Source organism: Anomalospiza imberbis, chromosome 1, assembly GCF_031753505.1.
Source record: "Anomalospiza imberbis isolate Cuckoo-Finch-1a 21T00152 chromosome 1, ASM3175350v1, whole genome shotgun sequence".
NCBI lineage: Eukaryota > Metazoa > Chordata > Aves > Passeriformes > Viduidae > Anomalospiza > Anomalospiza imberbis.
Genome location: NC_089681.1, coordinates 56,423,329 through 56,435,690, shown reverse-complemented (window position 1 = coordinate 56,435,690; position 12,362 = coordinate 56,423,329). Strand labels below are relative to the sequence as shown.

General features: G+C 34.3%; 1 protein-coding gene across 3 annotated transcripts in view; it reads right to left on the bottom strand.

Moving 5' to 3' along the window:
• DOK6 (docking protein 6) overlaps nucleotides 1-12,362 on the bottom strand; it is a 249,157-nt gene that overhangs the window by 38,475 nt on the left and 198,320 nt on the right. For 2 of the 3 annotated variants that reach the window (XM_068193315.1, XM_068193326.1), the window contains exon 7: nucleotides 7,263-7,580. In XM_068193315.1, coding sequence (XP_068049416.1) covers nucleotides 7,278-7,580 — 303 coding nt within the window. In that variant the 3' untranslated portion in view covers nucleotides 7,263-7,277. Of the gene's footprint in view, nucleotides 1-7,262; nucleotides 7,581-12,362 lie in introns of those variants that run through there. The other variant, XM_068193335.1, reaches the window with a different exon arrangement.

Below are 12,362 nucleotides of genomic sequence, written 5' to 3'. Positions count from 1 at the left end.
GCCTCTTAATCAACACAGCCAGGGTAGAACAGTCTCTCAGGCGCAGGGCAGCAAGCTGTGCCTCATCACCACAGGCTGCTGGTTCCCTTCATTTTCTTGTGCTGGGCTGAGCACACGGGAGGAGACAGGACACTGCTGGGAACACAACCACACTAGTCATGCTATGTCAAACTCACTACAATCAGCTCAGAGAAAACAACCATAGCACTGTCCCCATGCATGTAACCTTGACCTACCAAGAATAACATAAATAATCGAGTCATTAAAGAGTAGTAGGAATCTTATAATTTTATCTTCACTCTGTTTTGATGTTTATCATGTAAATTCCAGAGTATGCAACTCTGGTTTCTACCAAGTCCTCTACCTCTTATCTCTCTCCAAATCTGGTGTGGTATTTTTTTTTCTTCCATGTAGCTTTATAACATAATATTTCATTTGTTCTTAAACTCAGGGAAATGAACCTTTCATTAAAATCATTCCCCAAAAGGAAACTTCAAAGAATTTTGAAGGATAAACAAGTATCCAACAGCTAACCAGCCAGCTTGCTTCTAGTATTTAAACAGAGAACTGCAAGGAGCTGCAGACTTCAGTTTTTGAAAAGATAAACTTTTACTTAGGTGGAATCTTGCTAACTCTGCATTGGCAGGACATTTTCCTTTGTTATTCATACTTCTTACTTCTGTGAAATTTATCTTAGTTTCTTACAATGTATCATTTTGATCAAATAAAAAGTTGGCAGGATATAAAAATTCACCAAGATGAAAAGGCTTTTTATAACAAATAGAAAATGAAAGACATTCTAAGATTTTTGAACATTTTTTCTTGTCTCGACTGAATAATAATATGATTTTTAATCAGTTCTTCACAGCTGAAATGCACTGTAGAGTTATAAGGAACATATTCTTATGGCTTGATTAAACTGAACATACTGAGTAGGGCATTCTTACTTAAATTTGCCTTACCAAGAAAATAAATAGGTCTTTACTAGCAACAGACCATATGCCATGTGCCACAAATGTCACCACAATTTTTTTGTTCGTAAGCAAGATGAGATACATGTGAAAGAAAATTTTACAGAAACTTAAGGTTAATGTATTTGAGATCATATGATGCCCCTTCCATAAAAATATATATATTTAAACTTCATAACAACCAAACAAGAGTTTGGTTAGATCAGTGTTATGTCAATTTAAACCAGCCCTTAATTATATATTTGTAGCATCCTATTTTATGTCATAAAGTTTAGAACATGAAGGGAGGATCTTTTTTCCAATGAAAGTAGGACACAATCAATTGCACTTGACATCCTTGGGCCTGGATTCTTTCCTTGATGCAGCTGGCAAAGCTGGTATTATTAACATTCCCCCATTCTTCCTGTCACACAGCCTATTTTCAAGTTTACATTGTTTCTGCTTTATAAAACATTTTATGAACATTTTCTATTTGAAGTGTCAATTTCAATAATTCTTTTGCTTTTTGTAAAAATGAAATAAAAATAAGCATGAACTGTTCCTGCAAAGAAATACTAAAGAAAACACATCCTTTTTCCAAGGTATTTTTTCCACAAGTGTGCAGGCTTACCCTCACTCCAAGTTGTCTTAAAGGGGGTTTAATCATCCATGATTCTGAATAATAATTTGAGTGATTTGTCAGCACAAAAGTATTTCAACTTGTTTGAAATTACAAAAATAAACTGACAATCTCTTGGATTCTAACCATGATAACATACTTAACACAAAATCAGATAGTCATAGCTAAAGCAGTCCAGATTTATTGGTGAAACAATGTAATAGAAAAAAGCAATTTTCAGAAAATTGATCTTTAACAAGTATTTAAATTTTCTCTTTGATCTAATGGTGTAAACCTTTCTTCTTCCGACAGCCCAGTACCAGCTGAAAACATCCATGGAGCTGGTTATGCCAATTCTCCCAGTGCACACATTCTTTCATTGCACTGCAGCTCTCATGACACACTGCAATCCTTGAATCTTACAATATAGCAGAGAGATCAAATGACTGTAGCATAACTGTAATGAGTCTCAGGCAAAGTCAGAGTAAAGATTCCTGGTGTCACTTACGTTAAGCTGGGGGCATAGCTTCATTTGCTTCTCACGCTAATAGTGAGTGAGAAGCTATTGTCATCACATACTTATGAAGTCATTAAGCCAAGACATAAGAAGAGATTTATAGCTAAGAATCTGTGTAGTTTGCACTGAAGAACTTACATTTGTTGGCTTTTGGAGGGGAGGGGAGGCAATCAGCCAATATTTAATTGCTCTCCTTATACCATTTGGGCTTTCAGTTTTAAGTCGAGGGTACCGTGACTTCCGTGCTGTCTGGTCTGACACAGAATAACCCCATTGACAAGTGATCTCACTGAAAGACCATCTCCTGAGAGAAAGGGCACCAAAGTACTGGGCTTAAATGAAACCAGGAGGTCTGAATTTGACAGCGAAATATGCTTTATTAATTGTATTTGGCTTCCCACCTTCCTCTATTTTTCATGGCCCATAATTGAAACAACCTCTTAACTCAGCAATGATTTATCAGAATGAATGGGAATATGTCAAGATACTCTTCAGAGATTGTCAGTAATGCTCTTGGTTAGAGGCAGCAATCACTGTTGAGCAAATGAAGTTCTTTATTGGTTTCTGGGTAAGACACATCCCACTTCCAATATGCCATTTTAAAATCCGTCTGGTAATGCACTACTTAGCGCAGAAATTCAAAGCTCAGAAGGAAAGGATCAAATCCACTGCATAAGACTTGAGAAGACATGTAATACAGTAATTTCAAATAATGTAGCTCTTATGCAGTTTCTACTCAGTAAATATCTTATTCCAGGTGTCCTTTATTCATATCTCAAATTTTATAGGCTTCATTTACTAATGTGAAGGTCTTGATGCGATTCAGCAAAGGAAATGGGAATGTGGAAGGGTATAAAGCATTTCAGCTTTAGCCACTGGTAGACACTTACTGAAAAATTACTGAGCGATCAGGTTTATATAACAGATATATTCTAACATTTTGTGTTATTCACATTGTTCAGGCACCAAGATTAGATGGGGAAATGGATTCCATACTCTATTGCTGGGCATATGAACAAACAGTGGAAATGCCAAAATGACGAATGCTCTCCCATTCATTTTACATACTTTAATTTGCAGAAAGCTACAGAAGCCTACATCAGAATTTCCTGCAGGATTAGCTTAAGGAAGGTTGAACAGGATGATTCAAACCCCTCTAAATATTTAGCAACTTGAATATTCTCTGATTTTTTTAGTGACATATCAGAGTTTCTACTTTGAAAAGTCTGGAAAACTGTGTAGATAGGTTTTTCGTATGTGACTTTGTCTCCCTTTTATGCACAACACCTTTTAGCTGACCAGATTAACACTACATGTTATCCTGCTTAAAATATATTAAAAAAAAAAAAAAAAAAAAAGAAAAAAAGGGTGAGTTGTCACCTAACAAGACCAAAAGACAATGTGCATTGCAGGCTTGCTTACCAAGACCACAGAGAAGCCATGGCTTCCGTCCATTAAGGTTTGCAAAACCAGCCTTATGTTTCTTGCATCTTTATCGTGACATACAAAAGGTAATTGTATGTCACCAGCAAAATTCCTTCAGACTTCACTGGGGCTATTTTTTATTTCTGTCTGCTTATGGTTTTGGCATGTGCTTACAAGTTGAAGTCCTATTTCATCAAAGATGATAGTTTTATTTCTCAAAATTCTTCACTAAGTTTAAAAATATGACTCTTAGCAGGCTTCTTAGTATTTTTCCATGTAACTTAATTACTTTGATATGGGTTTACAACAAACTGTGCTAATAATTTGTGATGGAGCAAATAAAATTCATTACAAGCAATTTGTGATAAGCAATACTGTGGGAAAAAAAACCCTTTCGTGTTCTTCTTTTTAGAAGAAACACATAAGATGTTACTGGCATAATTCTTATACAAATATATGCTCCTTCATATAAGTACTCTCATAGAATGAGTAAAATTGCCTTTGTGGGTAAGTGTTCATTACTTTGAGTATGGATAGCAAAACCCAAGTCCAAAAAATGAGGACAAACCAGATCAAACACAACAGGAGTGACTGAAAGCGTTTCTTAATTTTGAATTTGTTGGAGAAAGGCCAGGCTGTAATTAGATTTTCTGAACATAATTTCCCCAGGGATTTCAATAACTGCAATACAAAAAGCTAATTAATGTTTCAATACCAAAATTCTATTTGGCCTTATTCATATAATAATACATAAACTGACTATGTTTAACATTTGTATCATCCAAACTCTAAAGGGCAAGAACTAGAGGTCTTCAGATAGCTTAAAATTCAGTCTGCAATTTTTTTTTTCATTTTAAGCAAATTTAAAGCCCTAAATTAAAAAAAAAAAAAACAAAACGAAAAAAAAAAACCCCACAAAAATATGAATTCTCCTTAATATCTTTTGTTGCATAAAAACTCATGTTTGTCGGTCAATTTTTAATATCCTGTGTAACAGTGCTAAATTTTATGGTAGGTATAAACATTAAACACTGAATTAGTGAAACATGCAGGGTATTTTTTTACATGCTTATATGGCTGTTATATTGTTTCCTTCTTAATCATGATTTCGGTTAATAAGCTTACTCTTGGCTTCTCATCTTTATCAATTTTTAGATCTTGTTTTATGATAGCATAACATATCAGTGAATGTTTATCTTCTGTTGGGCTCAAATTTTTTTTAGAGCCATCAATTATTTATGAAAACATACAATTCATGTATGTCATACTTATATATGCACAAAAATGGTGTAGAGCTCTTTTTCCTCTGTTATTTAAATTATTCTTTGATAAAAAATATTTAAGGACACTGTTCAATTTCCAAACTGTAATTAAGGGCAATATTTGGATTATCGAAAGAAACAAACCCATCTCATTTTAGGATATTTTGTGCAATTTGTGTTACTTTAGCTCTATTATTCCATGCATTAATCTCTACAGGTCTTTACATGTAAGTATTTTCATGGGCTAATGGAGCATAATAGACCCAACACTCATTTACTGAAGGGCCTTTTTTCATCTGAAATGTAGTTTTTAAAAAAACAAAAATCACAAAACCCACTACCTTCTTACTCGATAGCATATTCATTATCAGATCAACACACACTACTAATTAAGTTAAATTTGACTGCTAAATAACTCCCAAAGAGCCAATTTATCTAAGGTAGTATGAACACATATTAATTTCTCCTTATACATGACCAGCTGTTATTAATTAAATTCTAGTCACTTCAGACTGCAAGTTTGAAATAATTGCCACTGTGGAAACACTTGTACTTAGCAGTGAGCTCAGCTACTACTACTGATATTGACAGTCACCTGAATACAGGTAGACACCACTCTGTTTATTTCACATTGGAGTTTGTGAGATATTTGGAAATATGTGGGGAATTTTCAAATTTGTTTACTGAATGTTCAAAGCTTTGTTGTAAATGCCCATGAAGTGCAGAGCTAAATTCAATGTCCCGTTCTCTGAAGAAAACGTCTCCTCTCCGAAAGCGCAATGCACCTTTTGAAGCTCAGAGGAGATTATGGCAGCAGAAGGTGATTCTTCCCTCTGCAGCAGCTCCTCTCAGCTGGCTGCTCTGCTGAGGTGAGGGCTGCAGTGATGCTTACAATCTGCTTCCTTGCTACCCACCTTCCACCCACATCTATGGAGCATCTGTGGGCTGATGCTTTGACAACCCTGCAGTGCAAAGGCTGTCAGTATGACAAGGTATTAGGAGGAAAAGGTGTGCTTTGCACCCACTTCACTTTCTGTACAAATTAATTGTTTTTAATTAGTAATTGCAGCAGAAGGTTCAAAGAGATTTTCATTACAGATAGTGAATGGTAGTCTTGCATGGAAAAGTTTTCAACCAGAGTCTTCTGGATGCACGCCCTTGCCCACTGGTAAGACTGAATCAGTCTCTCCTGAAATCAGCTATATTTTCTCAGGCTTCAGTCATCATAGTACATGTAGGAAAAATGAAAACCTTAAGTTCTGAAATATTTATTATCCTCACCTTTCAGTGGAAATAAAATCTGCATATTTCCAGAAAGAAAAATTCTTACATTTTTAATAATACACTTCCAGTATTTTGAATCCTGCACAGCTAGGTGGCATAGGTATTTTAATTATGACTTTATACTTAATGTTTTACTTTCCTTTATTTTGAAGGCCATTTATAAGGAAGAAAAGATTGCTGGAAGTGAATATAATACATTAACTATCTTGCTGATGAAGAAAAGACACATCAAGAACACAAGAAGAAGAAAAACTAACATCTCTACAAATAAAATTCTTTTTTCAATTCTTATTGTGTCCATGAAAAAATATCAGTGATATGATGAGTATTTGTAGGGTGATGTACAAGTATAACTTTTCTCACAAACAGCTTCTGGAAGATTATTTTCTTTTTTCCATTACTGTTATTTAAATGTAAGACTATAACCATGATTAAAAATTAACTTTGCTCTATGGAGAATGTTGGGAAACAAACGCTTGTACCCTTTAATGACTCACCCACTGAATGCACATTTCACCTGCTGATTTTAATTTATGTGATAATTCACAAAACAAAGCATTTAATGTCCTTCATCTATATACTGGATTCCATGCATTTTAATGAAAATATGTACTGTCTCCTTGCATTGGGTACTCTTGTTTGTAAGCAGTTTCTAACCTCCTATCTAAATGTAAATTGTTTATGCAAACAGATTATTAAGAGAGAACTAAAACAAAATCCTTAAGGCTTTTAGAAATAATACAAAGCGCTATGTTTACAAAAGGCTATTTTTAAAAGGTCTACATTTTAAATGTAACAATAATTTCATTTTCCTAAAAGATACAAATCAATTTCAGCTTAAGAGCAGTGAATCATCATCATCAAGTTATGGTAATTATAGCATTTAAAGGCTTAAGCAAATCTAAACATATGAAAGAAAACCATAGACAGAAGATGATTTGTTGAAGGTCTGTAAGTTAGTTGAGTCAACAGTTCACATATATGATTTGCCAAGCAAATTTACCAAGAATAGCTCTTCTTCCTAGAATTACTCTGTTTTAATCTTGCAACTCATATAGCCACTTTATGTAGATTTAATTAGGCACCCTGAGGTTGCCCAAATACTTACCCCATCTTATTGGTAGAAAATACTAAAACAACCTGACATTCATTAGCTACTGAGAGGCTACATCGAGCCACATTATCTATCCAGCTTTATGTGGTGATTCTAGAAATAGTTTTCACCATTTGTTTACAAAATGACTAAAAGAAACCTGTTTTATGTAAATTTGGAAATCCTGCTGAGGATCCTGACAATTGATAAAATGAAATGGAGAGAAAATAACCAGTGCAAATAAAAAGCAATTTGCATGAATTCTGGTGAAATGGAAAGAAGCTAATGGATATGGCATTATAAGCAACTTGCCTTGTAAACTGTAGATTTCTCCAACGCTGTTCTGCCGGGTGATGTGATGCCAATATGCACTACGAGGAAGTGAGATCGACTTGGATAAAGTCATTGGTTCAGACAGACTGGTCTGGAGCTAAAAACCAAAGCAAACATAAATGGAAGGTCACACATAAGCATACTTGATAAATAATGTCAAAACTGTAAATTGAATCTATGTTGTCATGAACATACCATTTTCTGAATTACCACAGATTTTACACTACCATTTAAACTGTATTACAAGCATCAGCACAGCTCATGAAAAAATGCAAAAGTGTATCTATGTCTATAGGTTCATTAGCAGAGGTTAATATTAGGACATCAGAATATGTGCCTATTTATCTACAGCTATTCTTCTTGCTGTCAGGGTTTTGTTATATACTGCTTTATGATAATGATGGATTAACATATGCCTGAATTCTAAAACCCCTCTGCAATCACATTTCCTTTTGGTCATTTAGCCTGCATATTGGATTGAATACCCAGAAAGATGCTAAGAGAGAATCTGAGACAACCAGCAGAGAATTAGCAATGGGGAGGCATCTCATCACCAGTAGCAGGCTCTACCTTCAAGAACAGATTTTCTTGTTCTGGGGGACTTTATGTGACTGAAATTGTGAATTGCATGGTAAATGTCCCCGTGACCAAGAGCTACAGCACAGAAACCTGACAGGAGGAATGTCAAATTTATTAAAGAGACCTCTGTCTCCCAACAAACTATTGATGTGAGTGAAAGACAAGACAACACTACAGAGAAAAAAGAAAGATGGATTGTGCATTCTGGCAACCTGTTTGGATATTCCTGTTATGCTTTCTGTGTCTAGAAGAAAAGAGAATGCACCTGCAAATATTTTGTATCTCTGGCTTTACAGAATATAAAATGTGATCAATAATTTTTGGGATCTAACAAATCACCATAACATTACAAGCATAATTTTCTCAGAGGATGTCTGAAAAGATCAATACTGAAGGATCAATTATGTCTGAATATTTAGAATGAAAGACCTCTTAGTTTCAGGGGAGGTAACAGGATGGTACTCTGAGAGGGTGTGCCTAGAAACTCATTTGCAGAGAGTCCAGCTATAGAGCAGAAGGTATTAAAGATTTGGATCATTTACTGCAGGTTTAGTCATTAGTTCTTAGAGATTCCTCATTGAGAATCATAGTGCCAAATTTAAAAAAGCCCTTTTTAACTGTACAAACTCATATTTAAATCTATAATTTAAATGTCTTCCTCTCCCCAGAATAAATACATTTAGAGACAGTATCCACCCAAATATCTAAAATATTTAAATTTTGAGTATTAACACAAACTAATGCATAGAATATACTTTGCTTCAGATCAACCTGCTGTAATTACTTCTGTTGTTGTTTTCTTGAGAATTGCCATCAAAATAACTCCCAGTCTACAGCTAATGTCTTTTTTGCTCATTTACAGCCAAGTATTACATTTCACTTGTCAGTGGTGCAGATCATCACTAGAAGCTATTTGATATGAATTAAAGAGCTTGCAGAAGCATTCAGTTCATTAAAAAAGAAGTTTGAAAGCATTATCACAAGAATTCCAATTTTAGGGAGACTTGGGAGTTAAAAATTTATTGATATGCAGAATTTCCTTTATTGTAGAGATCAGGACAGTAAGAAACCCTCTATATTATTTTACCAGGTTCATATAGCATGTGTAACAAGGGTAATTTTGCCAAAGAAGAAAATTACATAAAATCATCTAACTTTAACTTACCAATGATTTATTCATAATTTATTGACTCTAAAGGTAAATAGAAGGCAAAATCTTTTCTTAGTATGCATTCTGAAATAAATAATTCCAGAAAGTAGAACCACTTTGATTGCAGTTTATTATCTCAAAGCTAAATCCACGGTCTGAATGGAATACATGGTTAAATGTTTTATCACTCCTGATCTGAGGTGATTAGCTCCTACCTGATCTGACCAATAGTGATGCAGAAGAACTTTATTTGCACACATTAGAGATCTAGGAGAATAAAAAAAAAAATTTGTTCTCATTATAAAATAAGGTAAGAATTGCTCTAGTGCAGAAGACTGCACTGCAAGCATTCACAATACTTTGTTTCTTCAGATTCTCTATCTAAGGAATTTCTGGTATCACCTTTTGGATAAGAATTACCACCATATGCTAACTGCAATAGGACCAGATGAACCATATGTCTCTGGAGACTCCATAGAGAAAAAAATGCAATGTCTAGTTTATTACAATATCTTCCTCAGAAAAAAAAAAAAACTTTAAAATAAACTATCAATTTTGTTTTGAATTTGAGACTTTAAAATAGAAACACAAACCTTTGGATTTGAAGACCTTATTACCTTGTATATCATATAAAGGATGATAACATTAATTTATCCATGAAGTTATTTTTACTGAATAGTAGACTAGCATCAGCTATAATTTTTCTTTTATTCTTTTTTATCCATATAAAACTCACATTGTTGATCAAATGCAATTGACAATGACAGAATGCTTACTTCTACAAACTGCTGTTAGTAAAAATATTCCTGTGTTCAAAGAAAATTGAATAATATATTGACAGAAACCCATTTTCTCTGGAGAACATTTTACATGTTACACTGTGGGTGTTTCAGATTAAAAAAACTTGAAACCAAGGTTAAGAAAACACATAAAAATATCCATATAAACAAATTTTCATATATTAATAGATAGCTCTTTTCTATATTAATAATTACAAGTTAAACTAATATTTAAAGTACAGAGATCTACTGTTTCAGAATCCCTTTTCCCCAGGTATAAATTAAATTCTGGTAGCTAACAAAGTTAAAATAGAAAAACAAAACAAAAAAACAACTTGTAAATCAGGGAAGATTTACAAAACTGTCTAACTGTTAAAAAATTAGACACTCAGGTTCAAGACCTCTGGTGTTCCAGACCAATGAAAGAGAACACATTTATAAGTTCAGACACTTCGTCCTCCATACCCTTCCCTTTTGTCTTTTTACTATGCCTCATTAAAAACCAACTGGCTTCTCCTCTGCACTTTTTTTGAAGCAGCTAATGCAAACAGAGAACTTTTCACTGTGGAAAATCAAGTAAATAACCTTTAAATTTTCTTCTTTTCTCAAAGCAGGTAGACTATCCTGCCCAGATTTATTATGGTCCTTAGTTTAACAGAAATGCAACAGTTAAAAATGTATTTAAAAATTATTTCTCCTATCTCATTAAGCCTGTTTACCATGCAGAAAATTAAAACATCTCTGAGTCTGGATTTCTTCTTACATAACAGGCCAATATTCAGCTGTTGTTTCCAACACTGACACATTTTTCTCAGGAGCTGGCAAAACAGGCTCAGATGCATTAGCATCAAGTGTACAGAAAGGGTCCATCATGACAGAGGTAGCAAAGACACCTAGAAGAAGTAAATGTTTCTCTCTGGGAATGAATTTGAGATGATTCTGCTCCTCTACTTCACTTTGGTGACATCCCACCTGGAGTACTATGTCCAGGAATTTGCTGGAGCACATCCAGAGGTGGGACTCAAAACTGATCAGAGGGCTGGAACACCTCTCCTGTGAAGACAAACTGAGAGAATAGGGGGTCAGACTGGACATGTTCAGGGAGAAAGTTTCAGGGACACCTTTTTGTGGCTTTTCAGTACTTTATGGGGGCCTGTAAGAAAGATGGGGCAGACTTTTTAGCAGGGCCTGTTTTAACAGGACAAGGAGTAAGAGTTTTCAATTAAAATAGGGTAAATTTAAACAGGACATGAGGAAGGAATTTTTTATGATGGGGGTGGTGAAACATTGGCATTGGTTGCTCAAAGAGATTTTGGATGCCTCATCTCTGGATACATTCAAGGTCAGGTTGGACTGGGCTCTGAGCAACCTGGTCTAGTTGAAGATGTTCCTTCTCATTGCAGGGGGGTTGGACTACCTGGCCATTAAAGGTCCCTTTCAACCCAAAGCATTCTCTGATTTCACTGAGGGTTGTTTTGCTGTGTTGCTTCTATGTTCTGGTCTTAATAGAGGAAAATAAAACCAATATACCAAATTTGACTTGGCTACCAGTATTACTCAAATTTGATGAGACTTCAGGAAATAAAAAACATAACCTAGACTTTTTTCCCAGTTTATGAGGAAGAAAGTGTGAACACAACTAGAACTTAGGTGAAAAGTAGAAATGCATACATCAAAACCATATTAACTCAGGGAATTTTGTGATAGGAATATAAAAAACCCAAATATCACTGAAGCATTTTTGTTATCTGACAGGAAACATGTAGTAGTTAGGCTTCATCCATTTCCCCCAGAATCTGTCTGATAAAATACCTTTCATACAGTGAACATTACATTTCTTTCCTGTATCCAGATGTAATATCCAAAGCCATAATATACAAAATATTGAGCTCTATGAAGTTTTTGCTTTTCCAGTGACAACTTTATTATTCTTACAGGTCTATTTGATTAAAAAAGGAATTAAAAAGAAAAAGAAGTCTATTAATGTGTCACTGCAAGAAGTTTCCCATATTTTTCATTATTGTTCTTTTATGAGAGTCTTGAAGAGTAAATTTTCTTTTAATTCCCACAGGCCATCTCCATTGACTTCAATAGATTTGTTACTCTGATACCAATAATGAATACAATTCCAAAAATGGAGCCTGTTAACTGCATTAGGGCTCTGAGCTTTGATCTTTTTAGCATAATATTCTGGTTTTTTTTTTTTTTTTTCATTAAAAAGTCAAAACACTGAAGGTGACAGAAAATACATTTGGCTTGGGGAGACAAACTGAGCAATTTATAGTTAATTCAGTTTTTTTTTTTTTTTTTTTTTAGTCTACAATAAGAACAGTTTTCTTTTTACAGATATGCTCTGAAAATAGGTTAGTTT